The sequence below is a fragment of the Mus caroli genome, unplaced genomic scaffold (assembly GCF_978045245.1).
Source record: "Mus caroli unplaced genomic scaffold, Mus_caroli_1 scaffold_7, whole genome shotgun sequence".
In the NCBI taxonomy this organism is placed as follows: domain Eukaryota; kingdom Metazoa; phylum Chordata; class Mammalia; order Rodentia; family Muridae; genus Mus; species Mus caroli.
The window spans coordinates 57740953-57767909 of record NW_028227262.1 but is presented as its reverse complement, the minus strand read 5'-3'; the positions used below and the strand labels follow the sequence as shown (position 1 = coordinate 57767909).

The 26957-nt window shown below is 49.0% G+C and overlaps 1 protein-coding gene across 1 annotated transcript in view; it reads right to left on the bottom strand.

Moving 5' to 3' along the window:
• The window catches only part of Nup210 (nucleoporin 210), a 101676-nt gene that overhangs the window by 41913 nt on the left and 32806 nt on the right, over positions 1-26957 (bottom strand). Inside the window, exons 7-16 of the mRNA XM_085840295.1 lie at positions 19838-19996; positions 19231-19299; positions 17610-17716; positions 16382-16522; positions 15008-15145; positions 13306-13461; positions 12344-12542; positions 9344-9489; positions 6983-7204; positions 4812-4985 (exon numbers count right to left, since the gene is read on the bottom strand). Of these exons, the coding sequence (XP_085696421.1) occupies positions 4812-4985; positions 6983-7204; positions 9344-9489; positions 12344-12542; positions 13306-13461; positions 15008-15145; positions 16382-16522; positions 17610-17716; positions 19231-19299; positions 19838-19996 (1511 nt within the window). The remainder of the gene's footprint in view (positions 1-4811; positions 4986-6982; positions 7205-9343; positions 9490-12343; positions 12543-13305; positions 13462-15007; positions 15146-16381; positions 16523-17609; positions 17717-19230; positions 19300-19837; positions 19997-26957) is intronic.

The following is a 26957-nucleotide window of genomic DNA, read 5'->3' as shown; positions in this document are numbered from 1 at the left end:
CCATCTTTGGCTGCTTCGGTCAGGGTAGGAAGCAAAACCTATCGGCTGGGACTTTTTTTTTTCATATAATTTTTTTAGATTGATTGATTTATGTGTTTGAATGTTTTCCCTACATACACATATGTAAGCCTCATGCCTGTAGAGGACAGAAGAGGGCAGGATGGTTATGAGCCATCATGTGGGTGCTGAGAACTGAACCCAGCACTCATAACTACTGACCCAGGACTTTATTTTAAATATGAATCCTGTACTGTGGTTTTGGAGAGACAAATTCACAATTCACACTGTGATGGGGGTGGGCTCTAACATAGCTTACAGCTGATATAATCCATTCAGGCACAGCCCAGAAGGAAGGACTATCCTGTCACCCTAGGGTAACTCACTAAGTCTAGTGAGATGTGACAAGTGATTTGTGGTAATTCCAGGGGACCCTCTGAGGCCTAAGCACAAACTTGCTGTACAATGGCTCTTACTGATGGACATCTTGAGACTTTTGCACTATGCAGGCAAGAGCTGAGCTTACATTGCACAGTTGAGATATGCAGCTGTGGGGTTGGGAGCTGTTAATGTGACATGGCCATCCTGGTTGATGTTGCACCAAGCTTCCTGCCTCTACCTCTAGGATCCCTCTCCAATTTCTTGTATTTCTCCTGGTTCCAGACATGACTAAGCATGCTGCAATTTAAGAACCACTCTTTCATATCAGCAACTTGGCTCTCCAACTGGGTACATCAAGGGTTTTAACTGGGCAGGACACAAACTGGAGAGCTGTGAGTGTGGGCAGGGACTGCAGAGCTCTTTCCCCAGACATCTCACCCTTCCTCCCAGCTTCTGGTAGAAAATCAGTGCTTTTCTGGGAAAGGCATCAGCTCTATGCAAGCATGCCCGCAGGCTGACTAGAACTTTCCCACTTTACAAAATGAAATGCTGTGGCTCAGACTCTTTCCAGAACTTGCTCACACTCTCACAGGCTTAGAGCAGAACACAGCAGGCCAGATGCTCCAAGGACTTCTGTGACACTGTTTGCTCCTTAGGCACCGGCTCAACCCAATCCCAGACTAATCAGTCCCCAGGTACACAGCAGCACCCAAGATTGTAAAAGGAACACTGGATGACCTGCCTGCAAGACCTGGACCTGCCCTGGTCTGACTACAGTCAATCATTCCCGCTGGTTGACTCCATACTGGTGTTTCACCTTGCCAATAATTTACTCTGCAAACATGTCCTAGGTGGCCTCTGGATTTGGAGAGCTATAAAACTAAATTGATACTGCACCTAGATGCACCTTGGGGATATATCTTCTTCAAGGTCCCCTAATGGGACCATAAATCGCAGGGGCCACGCCTGAATGGCTGGCCATGGCTTGGGAACATAGGGACTGATGGATCGCACGGCAGTTCTGTGTCCAAGGCCCATTACTTCTTGCTGACACCAACAACATGCAGTCCATTCTGAGTCAAGCTCCAGAGTCACGCCATCACCTTTCAGTCCAAGGTAGCCCTGGACTAACCCAGTCTGGCTGCAGACAGACCAGAAACCCCTTGCTGGGCTCCTCACCCATGCTTAAACTCAGGGAAGGCACATCTGTATGTGATCTGGTTTTTGTCCTGCTGCAGCTCAGCAGCGCAGACTGCTCAACATGAAGGTCGATGCTCTCCCGGCTAGCACCCACTCCCCATGCTCTTGCTCTCTTAGTGTCCCTAAGTCTACACGAGGGTGCCTCTCAGAGGGACTCAGGGGCAGTGTGCTCCTGGTTTGGCTCTCACTTACCCACGATTGCTTGCTGAGCTTTTGGCAGGAGCCAGGCTCTGTTCTGGTGACTGGCAGAGACTGAACTAGGCAAGCAAATTCTACAGTAATAGGTCACTCTAGGAACCAGGGAGTGAGAGGACTGGGAGGAGGGGTCAGGTATGCAGAGGCAGGTACGCCTTTAATTGAAGCCAAAGGCACAGAAGAATCTGGATAAAGAAATAAGGGGCAGGGGCAGGTACAGTAAAGAAGGCATGGGGCCAGGAAAGGGGGAGCTACAAGCCCCAGGGCTCAGCCTATCCAAGTCCCTAGGACTGACACCAGGTAGGGGGAATGACAACGTATTCAAGCATGAAAGGCATAGAGTCAGAGGTAAGAACAGCTAGGGACCAGGGTCCCAAGATTCCACAGGCCACAGAAGGGACTTGGTGTTGCCACTGAGCCCAACTGTAAGCCACAAGCAGGTTTAAGCAGAAAACACAGAATGTATCATGGTTACTCTCTGGACTCTACATCCAGTCACATAACCCATCACTCTGTCACCATCAATCATTGGTTCCCACAGCAGGTAGGGCTTGAACACAGGCCAACTATCTCTCATGTTGGAATCATGGTGAAACTTCTTCACTGACTTTTGCTCCCTGCTTCTGGCTGGGAGCCCAGCAGACAGATGTTTCCTGAGAATCCAAACTTAGCACAATGCTGTTCCCTCTACCAAGGACAATTACACAAAACAGATGTGAACTAAAAGGTAAAGCTTGCAGACAAACCAGGCAGAGAGAGGGATGCACACACAGACAGGTGATGTGGGCCCTCACACATGTGTGGTAGCTAAAATGATCTCACAGAAGCAGAGTAGAGCAGGCGGGAGTCACTGGAGGCTTGGTGGGGGCGCGGCGGGGGGGGGGGGAGAAGGATCGGATGTAGCGCTGAACATGGGGAGCAGTATGCTCTGGGGTTCTGCAGCACAGGGGGGCAACTAAATACCAGAATAATCGATTACACGAAGAATGCCAAAGGGAGCAGTCTAAAGCTTCCCAACACAATGGAAATATCATTTGAGAGGAAGGGTTGCCCAGACTGATTTGATAGCTCACAGATTTTATGTATGTATACACACACACACACACCGTATATGCTGTAACTATGCAATAATATGGTTTAACAAAAAGCTAAAAAGGCTTGAGGATTTCATCTCAACAAGTCTCCAAGTTGAGATATAGAAGTCTTTCTCTGAGCACCCCAATCCAAGGCCAAAAACAAAAAACAAAAAAAGAGGCAGTCATTGATTCTGCAGCAGACACTGGGGCTAAGCCACCTGCAGATTCTGAGTCTGTAACCCCCCCTACGACACTTCCCACTCCTTGATGTACCTCTTACTGTAAACCATCCTTACTGGCACAAGTGAAGCAAGTGAAGGAGATAAGTGGGGGTCTGTGGAGTGTTTATTCTCAGCTCCAGGGTGAACAAGGGCCAGAGAAGGCAGAACCGCCTCACAGATCCACACCAGAGCAGTAGGGGAAACAGCTGTGCTTGACCCCCAACAGGAGAGATGAAGGCTGGTCCTCAAGCCCCAGGCATTACAGTTGTACAGCTCTCCTAACCAAGCTTTGAACAGACGGGTGAGGATCAAAGGCAAAGCTGTCTTTCACCCATCAGGGACCCAGCTCACAGCACCCGCCCCACAGCTGGAAAGGCTATGGACACATACACTCAGCATCAGAAGGTTCATTCAGATGTGTGGGAGGCCTGGCTCCCCTACTCTGAGATGACTTTGGGAAAACACAGACCCTAGGAGGAGCTTCTGGGTTTGGAGATGGATAAAGCTGGCTCTACATTTTCAACTCTGCCCACCTCAGAGATAGTCACGGTGATGGGGGAGATGAGGCTACGAGGTGAAGGTTCCAAGCCCACAGAACTGGCCTTAGCCACCACGTGCACAGGAGGGACACCAGAGTATGTGCTGGAGGGACGAGGAAACCATGACTTCCTTCCTCCATGCAGGGCCGAGGCTACTTTCCACATCCCTGAGCTGGATGCACTCAGGGCCCTGGGCTATGAGACTCCAGAGCTGAGGACTGGATCTGTCCCAGCTTCTGGGAAAGCCAACCTGTAGGTGTTACCTGCACAGCTGCTGGTTGAAGGTCCCAGGCACTTTCTTCCCCTCCTGACACTTACTTTGGAATGCCCTGCCCTGTGACAATACAATGCTGATGTCCTCTCTCCTCACAGCTCCCAATCCCATTCTGACCACACACAAAGACAACACCCCACATGAACAGCTGAAACCACAGGGCACTCCACAAGGGCTCTACAGCTCCTCAGGTGCCCAGCAGAGGGCAACAGCGAGTCTGGAATCAGAAGCTGTGGGGCCTGAGGGGTTGTGTCTTGCTTGGCTACTACAGAAGCTCCTGGACTTAGGATGAGGTCACAACCCAATGAACCCATCTTGAGTTAACACACCATGAACTGTTGTGCCCCACCCCCTCAGCCAGCCTGACCCACATGTGCTCTGACATGACAGCCACTGACATCAGCTGACAGTACACAAAGACATGGGACTGAGTGAATGCCCATGAGCTATGGACTGCAGAGCTCCACAGAGCATCAGTTTCCCCTATGGTGTTGAAGCTGACTGAGGCTGTGACTGGCTCCACTGGGCACACAATTAAGTGAAGATGAACTGTTTAGTACTAGCCTGGGAAAAGACCAAAACTCCAAATTGGCTTCTAACAAGTGCCTGTCACCTTCCTGCCCCTATAACATAGAAAACCAGAAGCTAAGTATGTCTCGCTGTAAGCTGGGAGCAGCTATGCAACTGGACTTTGGAATGTCTCCCACCTTTGCAGGCCCTGGATTCCCTCATGCAAGGTGCAAATGGAAACACCCCACACAGCTCTGGCTGTTAAGATTCAGGTGCCTGCATATGGAGTCCCAGCTCTCAGAACAGTCAAGACCATGCATGGGTGCAGGGAGCTAGGGTTCTCTTGTCGATCCACCAGGCAATGTCTCCTCCCTCCCCAAGCAACGTTTCCTCCCTCCCCAAGAGTGGCCATACTCACCACCTGCTTATTCTGCTGCAGCAATGGACAGGATAGGTCCAGCTGCGGGAGGGCATAGACAGGCATGAGAGTGAGCCTGGATGGTGGAGCACAGATTGACTTCACCACAGTGGGCTCCACAGCAGGGAAGGGGTTAGAGAGGCTGGGCCGATTCCCCACGGACAAAGCAATGACCTAAAGGAACAAGAGGAGCAGTCAGACACCTGAGCGTAGTCCCTCCTCTCTGAACTGAGACTTAACGTCCGTAGGACAGTGACGATGCCTATACCCCAGGTACCATCTACAAACATCTCAGAGAAGAGGCAGATTAGGAGATGCCTCATGGTTCCCCAGGACATCAGGAAAACTCCATAGCTGAATCTGGTCCTGGACATTTGAAAGAGGAATCTGTGTTAACTTCACACCCATCAAGGCGAGACACAGATGGAGGAATCTGCACCATGAAGGTTAAGAGACCTTAACTGTGAAGGAATGGGTCAGAAAAGGGGATGTACAGGACAAAGCCCAGTGGAGAGGCCAGACCCACAGGTGGAACCACCTGACTCCAGGCCCACTTGCTCCTCCGAGCTAGAGGAGAGAGGCCAACTATGCAACAGTTCACAGGACAGGGCAGGAGCTGTCAGAAAGGCCTGCTTGTGGTTAGACGGGGGCCACTGAAGTCAAGTGCAGCCTCTGGTTTTATATGCAATACAGCTAACAGCTGCACCTGAGGGAGCTAGCATCCCCAGCCTCCTCCGTGACACACAACTTGAGGACAGAACAGTCTGCTTTGAGGCAGGAGGAGGAAGGCACCTCCTGACTTTCTGCCCATGATACCACAAGTGAGGAAGCCCAGAGTGTAGGCCTTAGAGGAGACCTGACCTATAACTTCTACAGGCCAAGGCAGGAACTCCAATGACTCAGACAAGCCAAGATAATTCGTTGCTACTCTTAGTCTTAAATAATATTTGGTATTATGCATTTCTTGTTCCCTTTTTAAAAAAAGATTTATTTGTTTTATTTTATGTATATGGGTATTTTGCCTACATGTATGTGCACCGTGTGTGTGTTTGTGTGTGTGTGTGTGTACCACATCCATGGATCTCCTGGAACTGGAGTTGCAGACAGTTGTGAGCAGCCATGTGGGTGCTGGGAACTGAACCTGGGTCCTCTAGAGGAGCAGTCAGTGCCCTTAACCGCTGAGCCATTTCTTCAGCCTCAGCTTTTCTTGTTCTTAATACTGCCCTATACTTCTACTAGCACCTCTAGGGAGGCCTTTCTCCATGCACTCCTTTGACACAGCAGCCTGCTGTGGATTGCTGATGTCAGGGGGCTCTGTCAAGGTGTACATGTGCATCTTCAACGGACTCTGCATTCTTTTCACTCTCACTTTTCAGTTCATGGTTCTGCCTGCTCTCTGTTCCCGTCTGGGGACTCTCAGAAACAGATCCATCAGAAGCCAGAAGAGTGCAAGGCCCACACACAGACATGGCCTAGTCTGAGGAATAGGGTACTATGCCCAGCCATGCAGGCTCTGCGGGAACTCAGGATATGACACGCTTGGTTCAGTTCTCTTAATCTTCCAATATTGTTTGGTTTTCAGCACAAAACTAAAACCAAACCAAATTCTGAAACTGGGCATAATAACTTATGCCTGTAATCTCAGCACTTGGAAAGCTGAGGCAAAGTGAGTTCAAGGTCAACCTATGCTACATAATAATAAAGTACGTTCCACTCAAGCCACCCTCAGCTGCATAGGGAAACCCTATCTCAAAACAACCAAAAGTTCACACATCAGGCATTGCCACATCCCCCCAAATCCTGAAAGAAGAAGTATGTGTGCTAAACCCAGGTTCAGGGTCACAATCTTTTTGACAGCTGCCCAACTCTGAAACATGGGGTTTTGTGACTCCTAATCTCAAACGTCTACCCCTACTTTTTAGCAGTAGATGGGGGATACTATAGCCCTGGGAAAGAGGAGGCCACTCCGACAGGTGGCTTTAAGAAAGCTGATGTGTACTGGGGACTCCAACAGCCACATTCTACTCAGTTAGCAGGCCACCTCACTGAGCCTTGGACTCCCATGTTCTTGGATACAAGAGGAACAACATTCTCATAGCTCTCCGAGGACTGAGTAGATTTTCTGTCTCTCCCAGTAGGCAAGGTGGCACTGAGGGTGACTGTCTACTCACCTGCTCACCCAAGGCCTGGCAGATCATGAGGACCCGGTGCTGCTGGTAATTCCGGGAGGCTGGAGGACCCAAGAGAGACAGGCTGATGCTGCCTGTGTCTTCAGAAGTGACATTCCGAAAGAATTTGGAAGGTTCCAGGACCCATGGCCTGGGGCCTCCTTCAAATAGCATTTCCTTTGAGGAGCCCAGGGTCACCACAGCAACAGAAGAGGGATCCACAGCCTGAAGAAAGAAGGGGAAAGCTTAGCATTGCTCTGGGAGGAGGTGGCCAGGCAATGCTAGGCATATAGAAGTAAGGTTCCCACCCTGCTTGGGGGACTGCCAGGCAAAGCCTGTGTCCTCTTTGAAATTCAGTCGTCACATGGGTATCAGGCACAGAGTGGCCATGAGTTAGGGGCTAAGAATGAAGTCCTCACGGGAGCGGGGGGTACACTAGAGTGCAGGGCATGCTGGTGCCCAGTTTAATTCCAGCATTCAAGAGGCAGGGGCAGGGGTGGGTTTCTACAAGTTCAAGCCCAGCTTGGGCTACATAGCAAATTCTAAGCCAGCTGGGGTCACATAGAGACCTTGTTTCAAAATAAAATAAAATAAAACCCTAGAAATTCCTACCTAGGATCTATCCTAACACAGACTACATGGGAGAGAAAGGACTTCATGAACAAAAACATGCTTTTCATGCTCATTTCTCAGAGGTAAGAGCCAGCAACACATTAATATTCACAAAGAAGGTTCTGGGAAGGCATGATGCACTTCGCACAGGTCCCAACACAGTACTTACTTACCAAGTGCTGAATGTAGGGCATAAGACTGAACATATACATTAATCCTACCACACTGCCACTACTACTACTACTTATGATTATTATTATATTCTATGAGTAGTTTACTTCTTCTCCTTCTTCTCCTTCTTTCTCCTCCTTCTTATTATTATATTCTATGAATAGTTTATCTGGGTATATAGCTATGTACCACATGCATCCACAGAGGACAAAGAGGGCTCTGATTCCCTGCGACTGGAGTTCCAGGTAGTTGTGAGCCACTACGTGGATGCTGGGAGTTGAATGGAAAGAGCATCCAGTGCTTTAATGGCTGGGCATTTCTCCAGCTCCTGCTTTAGCCGCTGAACCGTCTCTCCAGCCCCCACCCCAACACATACTTACACACTGTGCTTTAAAAAACAAAAACTAGCCAATGTGAAGGCATAGGTCTGTAATTCCCACTACTTAGGAAGCAGTTTAAGGCCTGCCTGGGTTACATAGCAAAACTATCTCAAAATAAAAATGAAAAGGTTTGAGATGTGGTCAAGTGCTTGCCCAGCATGCTCAAGGCTTGCTCTCTGGTGTGGAATGCTCTGTGTGTATGCGTGTATGTGTGTGTCGTGGCAGACAGGCCATGCACAGGGTTCGGGTGCCCCTGGCCAGCTTGCTCGGGGCCAGCTCAGTGTCTTGCTCCCAAGCTCTCCTCGATTTCCTTTTGTGCTCCAGGTTATTTGGGTTGTTTTGTTTTCTTTTTTGAGACAGGTCTCATCACTGAGCCCAGGCCTAGACTGGCCGGGAATGTAAGATCCTCCTGCCTCAGGCACCTCAGTGCTGGGCTTACAGCTGTACACGACCACACCTGGCTTTATCTTCCTCACCTGTGTGCAGAGGCACCCAGCACAAGTCTCTAGGCCCGTGTTATATTTGGCAGAGAACAGTGCCCAGCGCTCTACAGATTCTCAACACTAACTGAAGCAAACTGTGAATTAGCCAGTGAGATCACACAGCCCTCAGAGTCTCCACTAAGCAAAGGGAGAACTCACAGAGCTTTTGGCAGGAAGCTTCTTATGGACTAGGGTGGTTGTGGTGTTAAGGAACTCATAGCCTGCCCACAGGTACCATTAACAGCACTTGGTGACTATTCTAGTTTGCTTCCTATGGCTGTGATAAACACCATGACCAAAAGCAACGTGGGGAGGAATGGATTTATTTGGTTTACACATCCCAATCACAGTCCATGAGGAAGGGGAGTCAGGGTAGGAGCTCAAGGCAGTAGCCTGGAGTCAGGAGCTGAAACAGAGACCAGGGAGCAACTTTCTTTGGTTTGTTCACCCTGCTTTTTATACAACCCAGGACTATCCACAGTAATCATTACTCAAAACACTCCATTGACTTGTATACAAATCAATCTGATGGGGACATATTCTCAACTGGGTTCCTTCTTCCATATGACCCTAGCTTATTGTCAATTTAGGAAAAAAAAAAGAAAGAAAAAAAAAAAACCACAGGATCTGTGGAGACAGACCATCATCTAACCTCCAGGAACACTAAAGAGAAGGTGGGGGACAGACAGAGCAGATGACAAAGGACAGGGACAACTCACCTTGAGGGGCAGGTAGGCAGCAAGAGTGATCTTTGCATCCAAGTGTACATGGCCGTGTGTGTAGCTCACGAGGAGGGTGGTAGACCCCTGGGCATCGGCTTTCACTTTGACCCCACTGCAGTGCTCAGGTCCTGGCGGCAGTCTCCCTGCACAAAGAAAATCATATGTTAACATGAACTTGTTCTTCAAGAGGAAGACATGGTAAGCTAAGGGCCCCTTTTCATTCTGGTCTTCATATACAACTTGAGGCTAGAGTTGTAACTCAGTGGTAAAATGGTTGCCTAGCACAAAGAGAGCTCTGGGTTCTATCCCCAGCACCACAAAACACAATTAAACAAAAGCAAAACCTGATTCATGTATATTACACACAGATCTGGTACAAATACAACTGGCAATGGCTTCCCATCTCCCCCATGTGCTCAACACACCATATCCAGGTCAAGAGCGAGCTTACCAGCAGCCCAGGTTTCCCTAGAGGCCCTCCCCATTTCCATCAGAACAGCCTTAAATAAAGAGGGGTGGGGAGCTGTGCTGGTCTGCCTGCCTCCCCAAAGTCCTAGAGTCTTCATGGTCGGGCAGCCTTTATCCACATTATTCCCTGTCTCTAAGAGCTTGCTTCCTATAGGCAGCTCACCTAAGTAGAACCACATAGCACGTATCCACATGTGACTGGCTTAGTTCACTCTGCACAAAGTCCTCAAGGCTTCTCAGTGAGGCACCACAACAGACCTTCCTTCCTAGAGATGAACATGCCTCTTGCCCAGTCCTCGACTGAGCTCCCTGCACATGTGAAAAATGCTGCTATAGGCTGACAAAGACGTCTTTACATTCGCACTTTCAATAACCTTAGGTCTATGCCTAGAAATGGGACCTTCTGAGTCATACTGCTTCTGTTTAGGGTTCTGAGAACCCAGCATAGTGTTTCCCACAGTGGCTATCTTTAACATCCTCCAGTGGAGCATGGATTCCAGTTTCCACACACCCTAATGCTTTCTGTTGCTGTAATGGTAGTTGCCCCAATGGGTGTACTCTTCTTTGAAATTTATTTTTAACTATGAGTGTGTAATGTGAGTGCATGCATGTGATGCCCGTGGAGGCCAGAAGAGGGTGTTGGATTCCCAGAACTGGAGTCACAGGCAGCTGTGAGGTGCCTAACGTGGGTACTGGGAAATTAACCTTGGTCCTATAGACGAGCAACATGGGCTCTTAACCACTGAGCCACCTCTCCAGCCCTTTCCAGGTGGTTTTGCTCTGAATTTCTGTGGTGATAGATGAGGGTGGGCATCTTTTCCTACAATGTGCCTATGACATATAACATTCAGAAATATCTGCTCAAGTCCTTTATGCATCACTGAGTCATTTCTCTGTTTTATTTTTGATACACAGAAGTTCTCTACGTATTCTAGATCTTAAACCTTTCTAAGAAATGATCTGCCCCAGTCCATAGTTATTTTTGCCCAATAGGGAACCCGATACAGTCCCTTCCTCAGAGTCCTGCTGTGTACCCTGGCTTGGAGAAGCTGACTCACCTAACTTATCCTGATAACCATATCTGTTCCACAGGTCATGTGCGCCCTAAGGTGGCTCTCTCACATATAAGACATCCATTGCCCAAGCCTGCTGAGTCCCAGAGATTTCCATCCAACACCCTGCTCACTGAGAGAGATCCCAGCACTTTCTAAGGGAAATTTTGACTACACAGGATTTGTTTTGGCTGCTGTCTTCAGAACCTGGACTCCTTGAAAAACCCTCCGTATGTTCTGTCCACATGTAGCCCTCTCAGGATGCAGGTGCCCTTGCACCCATTTCCCATGACCCATGGAGAAAACAAGTCTCAGAGAGATCGAACATCATACCAGTAAGTGAAGAGGCCTAACAGCACTGTGGATGTTGAATTACAGGCCCTGGGTTTCCCTCAAAGACTGAGTAGCACCCTACAGTGGGATCAGTACATGGGACAGTCCATCTCTGACTGCTGGTGGTCCCTCTCCTTTAGAATGCCACTTCTGCCACCCACAATAGCTAACGTGTGGAAACATTACATTTTCTGAGTCTACCAGCTAGTGGCTTTAGTTGGGCACTTTCTAGAGATATCCTCTTCTTCTGTGTAGCTCTGGATGTCATTACAACCACAGAGTACACACAGCTACCTGGAAAGCATCTGTGGCACTAGAGACTCAGATCCCTCTCTGCTCAAACACCTCCAATGGCTCCCAGCCTCTAGGCTTGAGACCTCTATGATGGGATAGGTCCTGGCATTCTAGGCTCACCATGAGACAATCCCTGCCTGAGCTGCACACCTTGGGTCATGGCATGGGCACAGTCACTCACTGAATGCTATCTTTGTTCTTGCCCACAGCCTACTCCCAAGTGTCTTGTGGATTTTGTAAGCTGAAAATCCTTACCCTCCCTGGAGCCACACTTCTGGGAGGCCACAACTCATAGAAACTGGAGCTGCAGGTCTGTGCTTCATCCCTGTACAGGCCACATGTGGCCATAAACAACTAAGCTGCCCCAGTGTCGTCACTGGATGCCTGGTCCACCAGCAGCTCCTCCTGTTATAGGTGCATGATCTAGATAAGGTCAGCTAGGCAAACTGCCTGCTCAACACATGCAAGCTGATACTGTCACAGTCACTACCAATAATACTATCCCCAAGACAGGAGGCTGAGAAAAAAATGTACTCAGGGGTGGCCTGGGCCTGTCACCGGCATTATGATTGAACTAATCAAAACCCCATGTGTGTATCATAGTGTGAGCACCTGTTGCATTTCATGAACTGAAATACAAATGTGTGCAGGAGACTCCACTCAGGCATGGAAGAGACACTTTGCAGACACTGAAGAAAAAAGAACGTAGAGACGGAGTGACAAAGGCAACACATCGGGCAGGATTCAGGAAGGACAAGAATGCAGGGAAAGGCCATTCTTCATGTTGTGGCCCCTCTGGTGTCCAGAGATAACCCACAGCATCTGGGCCCCAATTCTGCTACTGGTTTACCTGGCAATGGCTGGAACACACCCTGGTTCTCCACCTCCACCACCAGGTCGAAATGGGAGCAGTCGCTCAGGGTGACCACCTCACTGCCCCCACCGGGCATGAAGCCACTGATTGTCAGGGGCAGCTCCAGGGTGTGACCCACTCGAGCCTCCACCTGGCACGGGGCAAACTCCATGCTGCTGGGCTCAATCACATACACCTAGAGAAGGAGAGAACTACCCATCATATTCCATGTAGCCATGCAGTCAGTTTTAACTGTGGCACGTGTGGCCTGCTGAGCACTGCCTTTGGTGTCAGTTACAGGGGAAGGAAGGGATTGAGGCAAAGGACTCATAACTGATCCCAACAGTGGGTAGTTGCACTTCCTCTGTCAGGCCTGATAGGTTCACCTGTAACTGAGGATAAACCTATGTTTAACATACGTGTGTGGATCCCACTGAAAACCCACACCCCTTTAATGTAAGAGGAGGCTGGGACTGGACACAGCATGAGAGTCGGGGTAAGAAGGGGAGCACAGATGTAGTGAGCAACCCTACCTGACAGCACCTGGGCTCTTAGTCAGTCAGGATCAAATACCAGCAACAGGACACCTGAACTTGCACCTTAACAGAGCAAGAGGAGCCAGGAAGCCCTCAGTCCAGCCTTGGCGGCCCTTCTAATTCAGAGTCCTGCCTTCTGTGTGGGAAACTTCCCACTGTTGTTCTGTGGTTACTCATGTCCCCTGGCTGTTGCTGTGGATTTTTCAGGCTCTGCCAGTCACTGTTTGGTGTGCAGTATTCTGTCCATCCTTATTATGGGGCCTGACTCCTGGAGATCAGAGCTGGGATGGGCCCATCAACCCTCCACATAGCACAACCACTGGGCAGAGGAATAAAACCCCTGAGCACGGCCTGAGGGCAGGTGAGAGGGGCAGCTGGAACCTGTCCTGAGCCTCTCCATAGGATGTCCTGCCACCATCTTACCTTCATCTCGCCAAAATGGAGAGGATTCTGAACATCATGAGCCCGGATCACACTGAGGCCAGTGTCACCACTTGTGGTCATGACCCCCTTGACGGTGACTGTGGCAACCATGGAGCTTGACGAAGACCAGCTGAAGTTCCCACTGCCTCCATGGGCCTAGGAAGGAAATGACCATGGGATCTGTCAGCCCCCTGCCACTCCCTGCCTGGGGATATACAGGGCTGGGGCAAGTGTGCACTCTTTCTCACTCACATATTCACACACTTGTTCACACTCACTATTCGCATGTCTCCTTACACTCAGTCACATCTGACCCCTACATTCATTCACACTCACCTATGTTGACACCATAAATTCACCACACGCACTCATGGGCTCACTCTTAAATATACACATTAGCATACCATGTACACATATCATACATTCAAAATCATACCTGCACACACAGCCAAAGTCCTGCCCATGGAAAAATGTCGCACAGGCCAACATTTCCCCACTTTCTCTGTCCATCTCCATTCTAGATCTGTTCTGGGGACCTGGAAACTGATATACAAATTCGCAGCTATGACCCGAGCTCAGACCTGGGCAGAAACCTCCCTAGTCATGGATCCTACAGCAGAATTCTGCTCTGGGCACACAAGCACATCCAGCACACAGCTCTGCTTGCTCCTAACCATCTTTGGAGAAGTGAATGACAGGCCCTATCTAGATCAGGGATCAACCTGAAACTCTCAGTGAAGAACATCCTGAAAGGTGACATATTTTAGTGTACACATGCCAGCGCACACAGGACAGCTGTCATCATGTCTTCAGGCAGACCACAGGAGCGAGTGACGGGACCAGGCTGACTAGTGGGAGCTTAAGCCCTAGCTGAGTGCAGTCCCTGAGGACCAGGGATTGGAAGCGTCACGAGGCACTAATGATAAGCATGTAGTAGGGAAGGTGGTATTTCCACTTGAATTCAGGTTTGCCTATGATTATATTCATATTACTTTTAAAAATAATAATCTTTTAGAAGAACGACTGCTAAGCAGAACTCAGACCTATTTTCTATTTCTGTGTTTTAGCTGTCTTTGTTTACTTTCTGTGGATGTGAAAAACACCAGGACCAAAAGCAACGTGAGGAAGAAAGGATTTATTTCATCTTATGCTTCCAGGCACAGCGTAAGATGAGAGGAGTCGGGGGAACTCAGGCAAGCAGGGCTCTGGAGGCAGGAGCTGATGCGGAAGTCATGACACTGCTGCTGACTCAAGTGCTCACCTTGCTCTCTTTTCTTTCTCCTTCCCTCTCCCTCTCCCTTTCTTTCTGTGTTTGTTTGTTTGTTTGGAGACAGAATCTATGTAGGCCTGGCTGTCTTGGAACTTCCTATATAGTCCAGACTGGCCATGAATTCTCAGAGATATGCCTGCCTCTGCCTCCTGAGTGCTGGTATTTAAGGTTCATCACTGTGCCCCACTCAGTGGTTTTCCTATGCACCCCAGGACCACCTGCCCAGGGGCTCAATCATCAATCAAGAAAATCCGCCAAAGGCTTACTTAGCAGGAGAGTTTGTTCTAAAGCAACCTAGTTAGAACTACATAGTTTAGATCCTGTCTCAATAAATACATAAAAAAGAATTCACACAAACAAACAAACCAACAAACCGCCAACATCCCAAGGAAACACCCCAAAGAAAACATCCACAGGCAGCATCTCACCTACCTTTATGGTATACTGATAGGCTCCTGTCTTTGGTTGCCATGGAAATGTCAGGATGCTGGGATAGAGTGTGATGGGGATATGAATGTCTACTTCTTGCTGGTTCCACACAGGTACCTGAAGCACATGGACCCCTCCGTCCTACAAGGATGAGATTGCTGCTGTCACCACGGCAACCACATTATCACTAGGTATTTTCCTGTCACTAAGACACTTTTCTTCGCTGAGGAAGGGCATACCAGGCCATAAAAGGTAGCTTTGTGTTCCTAAGAATATGGAAGACAGCAGACTTAGTGGGGAGGCTTATTCTAGATCTTTAATGGCCCATCATGTAAATTCTACTTATTTGATTCCTTGGGTATCCCTCACAGGATGGATGTCACTGTTCCTACTTTACAGATAAAGAAACTGAGGCCAGGAACATCTTATCCAAAACCCAGAGCAGCAGTGCTGGTGATGGAGACACCTGCTGTCTAGCTAGAGGAACCACTGTCTAGGGCGTAGATCCTTCCTGTCTCCTCTCTACATGCTGCCTCTCACAGGTCTGGAGGGCTTGTATGAGGCAGGAGGAACACCCTTGACAATGTGCCAACTGGTAAAATACTGCTCCCTACTAGGGCTGATGAGGCTTTTCAGTATAAGACAAAACCAAAGCTGGAGGACTCGAGCAGACAAAACCGATTAAGTGCCAGTGGGCCTGCTGCCATGCTATCCCCAAACAGATTCTGTGTGTGATCTTGAAAGGTACACACCGTTTTTATAGAAATAGGTGCAGGGTGGTGGAAAAAGAAGTCTGTGGCAACAGGAGGACTTCCTCACACCCACAGGCTCTGGACAGCCAGAGGGCACCTGGACAGAGCTCAAGCCCCAGGTGGGAAAGTTTCTGTGGTGGTTTGAATAAAAGTGGCCCCCATAGGCTCATAGGGAGTGGCACTATTAGGAGCTGTGGCCTTGTTGGAGTGGGTGTGGCTTTGTTGGAGAAAGTGTGTCACTAGGGGTGGGTTATTAGGTTTCAAATACTGAAGCCAGGCCCACTGTCACTCTCTCTTCCTGCTGCCTGAGGAAACAGATGTAGAACTCACAGCTCCTTCTCTATCACTGTGTGTGCCTACATGTCACCATGATTCCCACTATGACAATAATGGAGTAAATCTCTGAAATGTGAGCCAGCACAGTTAAATTCTTTCCTTTATAAGAGTTGCTGTGGTCATGGTGTCTCTTCACAGCAATAAAAACCCTAAGACAGTTTCCTCAGGTATCAGAGCAGTGGCACCAGGTGGGTTGTGGGGCAAAGTACCTGCCAATTGACATTTCTGCCCTCAGAGTTAGGTCATGGGGGCCCAGCTAGGACATGAAAAAGGGCTGAGATCAGCTCACCTGGTCCACCACAGAGGTGAGGGTTGCACTGATGGCCGTCTGGCCACTCTGGATAGCCCTGATGTGATGATAAGATCCATTCTGGGAAGACGACAGAACTTCAAAAAACTCAGCAGGAAGCACAGCTTCAATTCGGATGTTCTGGAAAGGCAAGCAAGGTAGATATGGGAGCTTCTAAAAGATGAGTGTGAGCCGGGCGTGGTGGCTCACGCCTTTAATCCCAGCACTTGGGAGGCAGAGGCAGGCGGATTTCTGAGTTCGAGGCCAGCCTGGTCTACAGAGTGAGTTCCAGGACAGCCAGGACTACACAGAGAAACCCTGTCTCGAAAAACCAAAAAAAAAAAAAAAAAAAGATGAGTGTGATATCAAAAGACTGGAAAAGTTCTAAGGTGGCAGGGAGGCCAGGCTGACAGCCTCTGTGGCCTGAAAGCCTTTCAAACAAAGCAGGCAAAAGGAATGAAGTCCCAGTGTTCTGACCCCCTCCACATGGAGCACAGGCAGGCCCCCAAGACCCAGCACCACGGTCCTGGCTGAGTGTGTGACCCTCAGGGCAGCAGACAGACTACGGTTACCCTCCCATGTCCTGGAGTTGCAAGAAGGAACCAGAGAATATAAAAAGAAAACTGAGTCTCTGAAATCCGACTTCAAACATAGTGACTGGCTTAGTCACTGCTTAACAGGGGACAGAAAGACCTCTACAAAAGAAAAAAAGAACCTGGCTTGCTTCTAAAATCTCTAACACCACAGCAAGTGACTGTGTGATCTATGTGAGGGTGCTAGGACATTCTCCCAAGGGACAGAAGAATGGCCACCACTCTCCAACTCATCTGCCATGCCTTTCTAGAGCCAAAAAGCTAAACATAGTAGCCTTGATTGCTTGAGAGCTTCTTGGGAGGTGGCAAGTGCACCTGGACACCTAACCCTCTCCAAAGCTAAATGGACTCTTAGCCTCAGGGACTCCATGTAAGGAGCAGGAGGCCAATGTGCAGAGCCTCCCCTCAACCCCCACCAACACTATCCACAGGCCCTGCTGCCCAACCTTGCATGAGGGGATAATGCCAACTCATCGCCTATCAACATCTTGAAGTGCTCCAGGGACCCGATGACATTATCTCCACAGCCCTAGGAGTATCACAGGAAGCTTTGGTCTGCCTATGTGGGAACCCCATGGCTCTGGCTGTTCTTGATCCCACATGGCCTCCCCATCAGAATTCCAGAGGGCACTCACATCAGATGGGTAGACCTTGTTGCTGGATCTATCAAATACTTCGATGGTAATTGCATACAGATGTCCAGTCTCAAGCACCCATCTGTCACCAGGGTGGACTGTGAAACCTAGAACATGAGGTAGGGTTCAACACTCATGATACAAGGGCAGCAGGGCTGAGAGAGAACCTGAGGCTAAGAATTACACACCCACCCATGTAAAGGGCCCAGAACCTGATGGCTACCATTATTCCCAACCTAGAGAAACCACAGCTGGTCTTCCTGATTCCTGGGTCCAACACTGAACATACCCAGAATCTGACCCTCAGCAGGTTTAAGCTCTGAGGCTGTGACAACCAGAATTCCGACTTCCCAGTAGGTCTGAGGCTCCAGTGGATCTAGTCTGAGGCCATAGCTCATTTAGACTCTGAGTCCTCAGCTGGTCTACCCATTGGCCAATATGAGTCTATCCCAAGGCCATACAAGTCCACTCAAGACCATGGCAGTGTAGACTCTAAGGCTGAAACACAAGTAACCTGTGGTGATACTGTGTCTCACCTGTATCCGCAGAAGGTCTAAACTCTCAGGGATGACAGGTCTAAGTCTGAAGCTAGAACAGGTTTTGGATCCTAGGCTAAAGCTCCTGAGAGCTCTGGATAAGATGTATCTGGGTCTGGGCTCTGAGGGCACCTAGCTAGCCCTGTGTCTCCTCCACCCCGCACCCCACACACACAATGCAACACTAGCTACTTCTATTCCCACAATGCTGTTTGCTTTCTCATCTCCATAGCTCCAAGTAAGCTGCTCACTCTGCCAGGTGCCCTTCCCACCACAGAAAATCAGTCTGATACAGCACCTGCCTCCCAATGAACCTCCCGAAGTCTTTCCTCTGCCCTGGTGTTTGCTCCTACCACACTGTTGCCACCTGTTTGTACCAACCTCTACTGTGGAGCTAAGTCTCACCCCAGGCCAATCAGGCAAAGCATGCTGCCAAGACACAAAGGGTCCTTGAGGCATACGGGGGGGTTGGTGCCTGTTAGCTGGGTGCTGCACCACCAGAGGTTCACAAGCTCCCTGACAAGAGGATCTTAATTAAGGGTACTGCTGTCCATCTGGCCACTGCTCTCCAGACTGAACTCTGGCTGTGAGCTCCTTAGGTGAGCTGCCTCAGACTAAAGAAAATACTACCATGGTGACTCCCATGACACACATGCCCTAAAGGTCTCTGTGCTGGCTATCATTGCAGCTCCCAGATCCACCTGGGCTTCAGGGTCTTTTACTGCTACAGGTGGTTCCCTCCTCTCTCTGATGCCCCCTTCTTCCCTGCCAAGGTAGTGCCAACTCTCACACCAACCTAAAGATGATCAGCTAGGCACAGGGTCCCCAACCTTGACAGGTCCAGAGCAGCACTCAGGTCTGCATGCTGCCAGGGCTGAGGACTGATGGCCAGAGTGAGAGCTACTGTACCTCTGCAGTTAGGTGGGTTTGCTTTTGCTGACTGGTCCAAGGGATTGACTATTCTCATATTAGCTAAGACATATACCACTGAGCTGAATCTCAGGTCTTGCTTTTACTCTTTGATCTCTCAAATGATGGAATCACAGGCAATCAATGTGTAGGAAACCCCAGGGGGCCAGACTTACCTAGGTATCCGGCTTCAACCACATAGATGGTGCTGTTGGGGAGCCTAGAAGCTCCTTGCATACGGATACCTGAATTCTTAATTAAGGTATTAAACATAAGGTACAAAAGGTAAAGCAGCCAGGGCTTTCTGCCTGATGCACATGGTTTGAGCATCACACAGATAGGAACCCCTAGCTTAGGCCAATTAGAACGAAGATGCTGGTGGGTCAAGAACCTTACTGTACCATCTGCCCTACAAAGCCGAGTCACTGCAAGGGACCCCAGGGCACACAATCCATCTTGGGTTTTCAACAACCTATGTGCCAGTGTTCGCACAGTACTCACACAGCTTCTGCCAGGCCCCCTCTGAGGGGAGGGGCTGTGGTTCCTGGGAAGCTTCCAGAGGCCTGGAATGACGTATGCCTCCGCCAGACTCCTGGCTCTGGGAGTCTCTGTGAGTCATCTACAGAGGTGAGCAATTCCACTCAGCGGGTTGCTATTTAGGCTCTTTCTGATTTTCAGACAGATGGGGAAACAGTGCTATTTTTAGTCCTGGCTGGCTTTAAGGGAGAAAAACAACTTGGCTTCAAAGCAGTCGGCACGACACGGTGCCAGAGCGGAGGATATTCCTGTGGCCCAGGACCAGGTTGCTCTGTCCCATCTGCATGGCAGTGACTCTTGATGTGTCCTGTGTCAGGATGGCCACAGGACGGGCAGGGTCTCCCTGAGGATCTGGGATGCTGTTCTGGAGCTGCAGCTCATATTGATCAGAAGGCATTGAGAGTTCTGTATGAGAAAGAGACAAGAAAAGCAGGTAAGATGAAGGTGTGAAATGCTGCACACCAAGACAGCCGTCTCCAGCCCTGACTCTTGGGACCTGCTGTCAAGACAGCAGCTTGAAGAATGCTAGCAGTGGCAAACACCTGACCATCCCCCTGAAGTGAGCAAGCTCTTCTCTACGTCTGGGCCCAGTGGGGTTCTCACTGTATTACCAAAAAAGTTGGACCTGATGGTCTTCTATGGGTTTTTGGATGCAAAGGATGATTCTAATCCTGACCACTCTCTGTGCTCCCCCCTGGGTCTAAATTTGTATAAAAATGCCTTTCCCAAGAAGAGCCCAGGTCACAGAACAATTCCCAGGAAATCACAGGTTCTGGGAAACCCACCCTCTTCACTCTCTGGGCAGAGAACACAGCACTTTTGTTTGAATGACACCTGCTGGATGGGAGTTCAATTTCCCAGAAAAGAAAAGCGACACCAGACTCTGCGGTGAAAAAGCTCTGGTCTTGCTTAGGCATCTCATGACCAATTTCCCTCATCTCATCTCTCAACAACCCTAGGAACAAGGACGACTGGCATCCGCACTTTAGAGAGGGCTGAGCAAGTGAGGTGAGAAGCTAGCTCATGGTCTGCTATGACTTCCACTGCTTTAAGAACCTAAACTTCATATGCTAGAAAACATGTCACGGATGCCTCAGTGTGTAAAGCACTTGCTGGGTAAGGATGAGGATGTTCAAAGGTGTCCAAAGAGTGTTCAAAACCCAGCACCAACACAGAGCAGTAGCACGTGTTTGCAATCCCAGCATTCCTATGGCCTGATGCAAGACAGGAGAATCCCCAGAGGCTTCCATGTCAGCTGGCCTGATGTACTCAGCAGTAAACAAGAGCCCTTGTTTTAAGGAAATGAACAGTGGGGGCCAACATTGAGGCTGCTCTCAGACCAGTGGCAGGCATACCTCCATGCTCACATACCGAGACAGAGAGCGGGGGAAGACTGATGATTGGGGGCTGGAGAGGTGGCTTAGGGAATAAGAGTGCAGAGGACCTGAGTTCAATATTCAGCACACATTTAGGCAACTCACAACTCCAGCTCAGGGGAACTGATGCCTAAGCCACTGCAGGCGCCTGCACCCCCATGCACATACTCACAAAGAGATACAGAATTTTAAAAATGTAATTTTTGAAAAGATTTAGAAATTAAAAACAAAGCAATGTGGCCTAGGGGAAAGTGGTTAGGTCACTAGGGCACGGCCCTGAAAGGAATGAAGGCAGGTCTAGAACTCCAGTAAGCTCCTGAAACTGCGGGTTGTTATAAAAGAGCAGGCCTGGCTCGTGAATTCTCGGCTTCCTCTCTTACCTCCTGCTGCACATGATGCCACATCAGGATCCACCTGCCCTGAGGAAAAGCAGCCAAGGGAGCTGCAAACAAAAGGCAGAGCTGAGACACAGCTGGTGCTCTTGGATCTCTAGAATGTGCCACATCAAGGAGCAGCCCTGAGTATTTCCTCTAACATAGAACATAGACTACGATATACGGTTTTATAGCTAGTTAGGAGCAGACCAGCACCCTGCCCCCAAGCATGTCCTAACCCTAACAAGTAGAGCCAGCCCTAGAGACAGGCAACGTGGGATACAAATGGGAAAGCCACAGGCACAAGGCTGCCCAAATCCACTAGAGCTCAGCCACACCATCACCACATGTATGGGATGCTGGAGCTAAACTACAGGACTAAGTGTTGGCACTATTGGGTTTGGACTTGTTTCAGATCCACTTCCTTTCTGTGTGCCCATTCCTGCCTTTTGGAATAGAAAAGGTCAATTGAGGACTGTTTTAGCTAGGGTTTCTATTGCTGTGATAAACACCATGACCAAAAGCAACTAGGAGAGGAAAGGGTTTATTTCAACTTACAGATTTAAACTTTTCTTTTAATTTACATGTCTGGGTACTGTGTCTGCATGTGTATCAGTGCACTAGTGCAGTGCCTGGTGTCCATGAAGGTCAGAAGAGGTAGTCAGATTGCCTGGAAATGGAGTTACAGATGGTTGTGAGCCACCGTATAGGTAACTGGAAATCAAACCTGGGTCCTTTGAAAAAGCAGTCAGTGCTCTTAACTACTAAGCCATTTCTCCAGTCTGCTAACTTATAGCTTATAGTCCATTATAAGAAAGTCACGGCAGGAACCTGGAGGCTGGAACTGAGCAGAAAGCATGGAGAAATGCTGCCTGCTGGCTTGCTTCTCATGGCTTGCTCAGCCTGCCTTTTTATACCACCCAGGACCACCTGCTCAGGACTAGCTCTGGCCACAGGGCTGGGCCTTCCCAAATAATCATTAATCAAGAAAATGCTCTATAGACTTGCCTACAGACCGGTCTGGTGACATTGTCTTCTCCACTGAGGTTCTCTCTTCCCAGATGGCTCTAAGCGTCTGTCAAGTTGACAAAAACACTAGCCAGGACAATGACAAAGCCATAGATGTCCCCTGAGGAGTGGCAGACCACGACTACTGTTTTTTGAGGACCCTCTACAGGGTGTGATGCTGGAGAACTGCAGCAGCCTGGTGTTCCTGGGCTCTGCAGGAACAAACCTGAGAACACCTCTAAGCTAGTGTATGGATTTGAGTTACAGTGTACAGCAGAAGGCTCCAGAACCTAAGTGAGTGGCCCAGTGGACACCAGCAGGGAAGATGAGAAGAGACATTTTTGACACACTGCAGTCACTAATAGTAATACGTCAAACAAAGAGATGGCTGACATTCAATGGGACTCAGGATCAAGGCCAACATGGGCAATAGAGCAAGACACCAGATCCTAAAATACAAGAAAACTTCCTATTGTAAGTGACATGACAGGAGCCAGCACCAGCATGGAACTATGAGAAAAGAATGTCAGAACGTTCAACAGAACCTCAGTCTCTTCTAGTATCAGAAATCCCATAAATGTGCTGAACACAGACAGAGGCAGGCATAGGGAAACAGGGCTCACAGGAGTCTGCACCCACCACCACCACCACCACCACCACCAGCACCACCAGCACCACCAGCACCAGTGACCACCATCACAGCCCTTGTGGAAAGAGTACATTAAAATCTAAAGAATGAGTTGAGCTGGGATGAAGCTCAGAGGTGCTCTTCTGGCTAAGACGGTGTTTCTGGTTTTGTTGTTTTTGATAAATTTTGTTTTTGTATTAGAAGATTCAAACAGATTAGGGCTGGAGAGATGGCTCAGTGGCTAAGAACACTGGCCACTCCTCCAAAGGACCTAGTTTCAATTCTCAGCACCCATATGGTAGCTCACAATGGTCTGTAACCCCAGTTCCATGGGTTGTGACACCCTCTTCTGGCCTCTATAGGCACCAGGCACAGAGTGGTACATAAACATGCACAGAAACACCCATACACTAAACACACACACACACACACACACACACACACACACACCAGTTAGAAGGTTCTGGGGCAAGAGAGCTGGCTCGATGGTTAAGAAGACTTGTTGGATTTCTCCCCAGCATCTACAGGGAGGCTTACAACTATACAGAATGGCAGTTCCAAAGGATCTAATGTCCTCTTCTGCCCTCTGCAGGCAACAGGAACACACGTGGAGCACACAGATGCAGGCAAGGGTCATCCAGTCAACAAACTGCCAACAGACTCAAGCCAAAGCCCTCACCCAGGGAAACGCCTGTAAGTCTAGAATTCCTGACTCAGAAGCAGTGTCTCTTTGATCACTTTCAACAAATCTTCACACTTTTCTATTTGAGAAAAGGCCTTGATCTATAGCCCAGCTGTCTTTGAACCTGTATTCTATCCCAGGTTCATCTATATTCATGACCTGCCTGCCCTATCCCTGAGGGCCTGATCAGAGACACTCACTACCAAGCTCAGCCACAGATTTCTTTAATGTGAAAGTTTCCGTGAAATTCCCAATTTGTAGACTTCATAAATTTGGGGAAGAAAATGTCAGTTAATGTAAGTTGGATATTAATTTTCAAACAAAATAGTTAAATCCAGCTTTGGAAGTTAAAGGATGTTCCTATGACTGCACATGACGAATAACACCCAAAAAGACAGTGCTGGAATTAAACACACACATACACACACACGAAGAAAATGGAGTTTCCAGCTGTGGGCTTTGCTCCTGGTAAAACAATGCCAGCAGGCTGTTGCCCCAGCACCCATCTGGAAGTCTCTATAAGCCTGGGCAACACTATCACCTATCACCCAGGCATGGACCAAGCTGATGAGAGCAGGGGACTTTCCTCTGTCTGATTATCTCTCATGGGCTCTCATTCCTTAACTTCTAAGGTAACAAAGTCACCAAACCTCCAAGGTTTCCGGATCTTTGTAATTCTATGGGTCATAAACTGCTATGTTAGCTACTTAGCAAAAGGCCTTGAGGAAGGGAAGACTTTTGGGCTCACATAAGAGGCATGACAGTGGAAGTATAAGGTATATGGTCACACACATAGCAGTCAGGAAGCAGAGAAGGGTCAAGGTGGGTGCTGATTTAGGATAAGTTTCTTAAAATACCAACCCTGAACCTCCTATCCATGCTAGCTCTCCCTCATCTCCTGAGCTGGGCAGTTTCATCTCTCATGGACCCTGTGTAGTAGACCATCTCCATCTTGTTGCTGAGAGAAAGTCCAGCCACTACCCTTCTGGTTTTCTGACTTTCTTTTGAGGGGACAGCAGTAAAAACATACTCAGTTGAACTCTATAGCTCCGTGACCTTCAGGTTTTCCTGTGTCCCTGCCTACTCAGTGTCTTCATGAAGTTTACCTCTCAGAGCTCTTGAGTCCTAAAAGGAAGCATTCTAAGAACCTTGGTCATCAGAGCTTCAGAGGTGCTAGATCCTAGTGAGACACTGTTGGCAATGTCCACCTGTTGCTAAAATCCCTTCTCAGGGGGAAACATTACCAATAGCCACCTCTCCTCGCAAGAGTCTATGGACTTCCTTACAGATGATAGGTGAGTGTACAGGCTGGTTTTGTGTGTCAACTTGAGACAAGCTGGAGTTATCACAGAGAAAGGAGCTTCAGCTGGGGATGTGCCTCCATGAGATGCAGCTGTGGGGCATTTTCTCAATTAGTGATGAAGAGGAAAGGCCCCTTGTGGGTGGGACCATCTCTGGGCTGGTAGTCTTTGGGTTCTATAAGAGAGCAGGCTGAGCAAGCCGGGGGAAGCAAGCCAGTAAAGAACATCCCTCCATGGCCTCTGCATCAGCTCCTGCTTCTTGACCTGCTTGAGTTCCAGTCCTGACTTCCTTTGGTGATGAACAGCAATGTGGAAGAGTAAGCTGAATAAACCCTTTCCTCCCCAACTTGCTTCTTGGTCATGATGTTTGTACAGGAATAGAAACCCTGACTAAGACAGTGAGGGATTGCCTACAATGGCTGTGGGCACTCCTCCCCGAGCCAGCTGAACTTGGAAAGCCTGACCCAGTAGGGCTGGGCTTTCCCTGTAGGCCCATGCAGTTCTAAGGCAGTCAGGTGGCAGGGAGCATATGGACAGCAGGGTGAGAAGCCCATTGAGCTCTCCTCCTCTCTATATGTACAGCTGTGAACTGCAAGCCCAGCTGGGGTGATCTATGTAAGGGGCACAGGTGAATGGCCCCAGATATCAGAGGACAGTCACTCAAAATACCACCCTCTCCAGGCCCTCACCCTTCAAGGTAACACCATTTCTGGCCAACATCTGTGTTCACACAGAACTTTTTTTCCTGAGACAGGGTCTCCCTACATAGTCCTGGCTATCCTGGAACTAGCACTGTATACCAAGCTGGCCTCAGACTCACAGACATCTACCTGCCTCAGCCTCCCAGTGCTGGGATTAAAGGCATGAACTACCACCACCCATCACACAGAATTTTATACAAGCCTGTTTGTGTTCTCTGGCCTTTCAAGATACCCCCTCCTTGGGATGCCACATCGGTGACCACAGCACTCCACTTCTAACTGCCTCACCACAGTCTTGGAACCATCCTTGTCCTTCTAATCTTCTTCCCTAGAGACAAGGGTGGGGTCAAGCCTGAGATGGGCTTCCTACACATCCTCCTGTCCAGTACCCTCACCCTGACAGAACGCCAAGGAGAAGGCTGATGTCACCTGCTCAGCACTCAGCAAACACCAACAAAACACAAGCCTGCTTCCCTCCCTCTTTGTTGTCAGAGAAGCGGGTGCAGAACCAGGAGGTAGGGGCCTTCAAATAGATCAAGGAACCCCCATCTGGGGTTGACCAACCAGCTACACTGCTGGTGGCTCATGGAGGCAACACCCCTCAGGTCACCATCCATGAACTGTCACCTAACCTAGAACTCAACGTAGGAAACTGGACAACTTAGTTGCTTGTAGGTAATAGCATCTATTCTGCTTCTTCAGTGTCACCGGGAGTGGCCCTTCCACTCTGGTGGTCACCTGTGGATCCATGTGGCTGAAACCTTTAGATGAACCAACTCTAAATGCAACACAGTTGTCTTGAGATTTCTGACCACTATGTTTTGACACCACACACCTACACCTATGAACTAGACAGTCAGGATGTCTAGGAGAGCCAGCTCCATCAATACTCACCTTCTAAAATACATGTACCCCAAACCATAGAATTTCCAGAATAGGGATGGAGAGATGGCTCAGCAGTTAAGAGCACTGACTGTTCTTCCAGAGGTCCTGAGTTCAATTCCTTGCAACCACATGGTGGCTCACAACCATCTGTAATGGGATCTGACACACTCTTCTAGTGTGTCTGAAGACAGCAACAGTATACTCACATACATTAAATAAATATTTTTAAAAAGAAAAGAAAAATGTATTTATTTTAAAAAATTTCCAGAATAGCTCCACTCCTGCCAATCATGTCTTCCTCACAGCCTGGGCAGGAATAGCCCACCTGAGACAAAGCTCAACGTCTCTCAGCAGTCAGAGGCAGGCCAGCAGAACAACCTGATCCAATGTGAGCCAACACCTCTGAAGTTC